Below are 2,939 nucleotides of genomic sequence, written 5' to 3' on the forward strand. Positions count from 1 at the left end.
TTTAGATATCTTTGGCGACAAATTCAGTGTTCCGTTAATCCAGTCACCACTGCCAGATTAACAGGAAACAGTTGCGAGTCCAACGGACGTGAAGCCGAAATTGGTTTCGCAGTTACAACAAGTCGATTTGTCAGAACTATACAAATCTGCTTCAATCAGGCTACCCAATCACCAATTTACACATACTACGATTTAATTCCTGCAATTACTCAGCAAGTAAGAGGTAAGTTGGATATTCAGCGTAGAAATTCCTAAGGACAAAAATAACTAATTCAACAGAATGCATCTTTCTGTGTTGATTTACTGATACGCTACGTTTTTTTTTCATTGGAACGTCTGCAGGTACACCCCGACCAAGTTGGACTCAGGGAACTGGAATATTTACATTAACCAACGTCAACAATCTTTTCACCCAAGCAACGCAAAGAGTAACCATCAATGCCCTACTCGGTCTACCAACCGGCAGTTTCAATGTTATCCAAAACAACAATAACTACTTCTTGTCCAGGGGACATCTAACGGCAACGAGTGACTTCTTCTATGCCGCTCAACAAAACAGCACTTTCCAGTTTTTGAACGCGTTACCTCAATGGCAAACGTTCAATGGTTTCAACTGGGATCAAGCTGAGACTGATGTTCAAGACTACGCTGAGAGTAATAATGTTAACTTACAAGTTTGGACAGGTCAGTTTTAGCTTTAGTGAATGCTAACGCACCTTAAACCGAAATGAAATTAAGCGCTATTTAGAGAAATCGTTCTCCTGACGATCTTCAATCCCTCTAATGGAGCGGCGCTAACTTTCGCTTAAAGAGTCATTGATTCCATTTATACCAAAGGAGCGTCTTCTTAGAAAAGCGATACACACTAACATCTTTTGAATTGTGGATTTATTGAAAGATAGAATTTGTATTTCACTGAGCGATTTTTGGTTTCGTAGGTTAAAAAATGTTCATTTCTCCTCTAGAAGGACTTAACTCAAATCAAGCGACAAAATAATGGGATAAGTTCTCCAATTGTTGAAATTTAAAAATTTGATATTTGTGGGTTTTCTTCTTGAATCGTTCTCTGTTGTTAATTTTTTTCGTCTCTCTATTAAAGAATGTGAGGAGTTAAGTATTTACGTATAAAATCCTTAGGGTCAAAATTTTTGCCCTCTCTTTGCTTCGGGACGCTATTGCGTGCGTTGTCCTTGCTCCAGAAGTAGTTTGAATATATACAGGGTGCTTAAAATTAGCACGGCAATATTTCTAAGAGTTATAATCAAATCAAATATAGGTCAGTCAAATATAAGACCGAATATGTTCCCTTTCCAAGATAAAAGATGTTTCACGTTTCAAAATACAAAGAGTTAGGCTTTTAACAGTTTTCGTTATTTTTATAAGAAAATTGTATTGTTTTTTAAAAAAATTGTTTTAAAATTTAACCAATTTTTAAATAAACAGTTTTGTATGAGAAATATACATACAAAAAAGAATGTTTAATTGTCTGGTAAACGAAGAAAACACATTAAAATTTCAACCTACAGTAAAGTCATGATTTTCGTTCCTTTGTCTCAAAACATATTGAAATGCACTTAAAGTCAATTGCGTACATTTTTTGAACAAATTGTAAAATGTTGTACTTTAAATAAAATTATCACCAACGCACCACGCAACTGGGAGAATACATTTTTCCAGACCTATGTCTATAGGAACTTTTTTTATGAAATGTCCAAAAAAATCAACTTTTGTAAGATCTTATAAATATCTTGATTAGACAAGAGGAAAGGTCTTATAAATATCTTGATTAGACAAGAGGAAATGACAATTATTTAATTATTAACTATTGTATGACTAAAAATGCATCTAAACATAAGTCCGCAAGCGCTCCGTTTCCATCAGAGATTTCCAACGAGTTTTTGAATGTATAAAAGTTTGCTTCTTGATTACTACAGCTGTTTACTACAGATATTTAGTTCAATTTTGCCAGATCAATCCTTTGTTAAAATATAATTCATTATCCATAATATAGCTCCGATGCGCTGAACGATGTTGAACAGATTCTTTTGTAGATGAGTACATAAAGTGGGATTTTATTATATTTTTGTTGCGGATACGTAAAATCCACGAGAACAAATATTACCCTGGAGTATTGGACGAAGATTTAAAAGCAAAACGATAATATGCCTTTTAAAAATTAGCACTCACTAGATTTTCACTAATTGTGAACCTGAACCCTTGCAGCCTAAGCTATACAATATTTGAGCTAAATTTCTGAAAAAGATCAGAAGTTTTTAAGAAAAAGTTATAGATGTCTCTTAGTACACATAATGTTTGTGATAGGTATTATAGGCACACGATAACCTTGATCTYAAATGTGTCCTAAGTCGTCAACATATGGAAAACATTTTTATTATTAATTTTAGCAAAGTTCATATTTTTTGCCAAACCTCCTACATTACTGAACCAATTTAATATATGATGATGTATTTTAGATTTTAGGACATGCAGAATTTTTTATAAATAATAAATTTTGTAGAAAAATTAATAATAATTAAAAAGTGTTTCATATGTTGCCAACTTAAGTAGACACACTATATTAAATAAACGAGCAATTTGTTTGCGCAGGAGGATTTGGTGTAACCACTCTACCACATGCAACAACAGGCAGAGAAACTGAACTCTACCTTCATGTAAGTGGCACCCAAAGGTCACTTCCCGTTCCCGAAATATTCTGGAAAGTTGTCTACAATCCGATTTCGCAAAGAGGCGTTGCCCTCATCGGAGTAAATAATCCATACAAAACTGCGGCCCAAATTAATCGGTTTTGCGATGATAGATCAGATCTGCTGCCCTGGTTGAACTGGCAACGAAACAACCAGATGAGAGGAATTTCATGGGCATGTACAGTAACAGCGTTTAGGAGAATCGTCAACACTTTTCCTGATATCGAAATCAGA

The 2,939-nt window shown here is 34.4% G+C and overlaps 2 protein-coding genes across 2 annotated transcripts in view; both read left to right on the plus strand.

Moving 5' to 3' along the window:
* LOC109539701 overlaps nt 1-2,939 on the plus strand; it is a gene marked incomplete at both ends in the record, with an annotated part of 26,792 nt that extends 23,853 nt beyond the window's left edge. Inside the window, 3 exon segments of the mRNA XM_048661733.1 lie at nt 6-223; nt 343-684; nt 2,608-2,939. Of these exon segments, the coding sequence (XP_048517690.1) occupies nt 6-223; nt 343-684; nt 2,608-2,939 (892 nt within the window).
* LOC109533631 (protein FAM184A) overlaps nt 1-2,939 on the plus strand; it is a 55,750-nt gene that overhangs the window by 9,361 nt on the left and 43,450 nt on the right. The gene's annotated exons all lie outside the window — the stretch shown is intronic.

This window comes from Dendroctonus ponderosae, unplaced genomic scaffold, assembly GCF_020466585.1.
Source record: "Dendroctonus ponderosae isolate FM_Combo_2020 unplaced genomic scaffold, Dpon_F_20191213v2 Dpon_F_20191213_1, whole genome shotgun sequence".
Taxonomy (NCBI): Eukaryota; Metazoa; Arthropoda; class Insecta; order Coleoptera; family Curculionidae; genus Dendroctonus; species Dendroctonus ponderosae.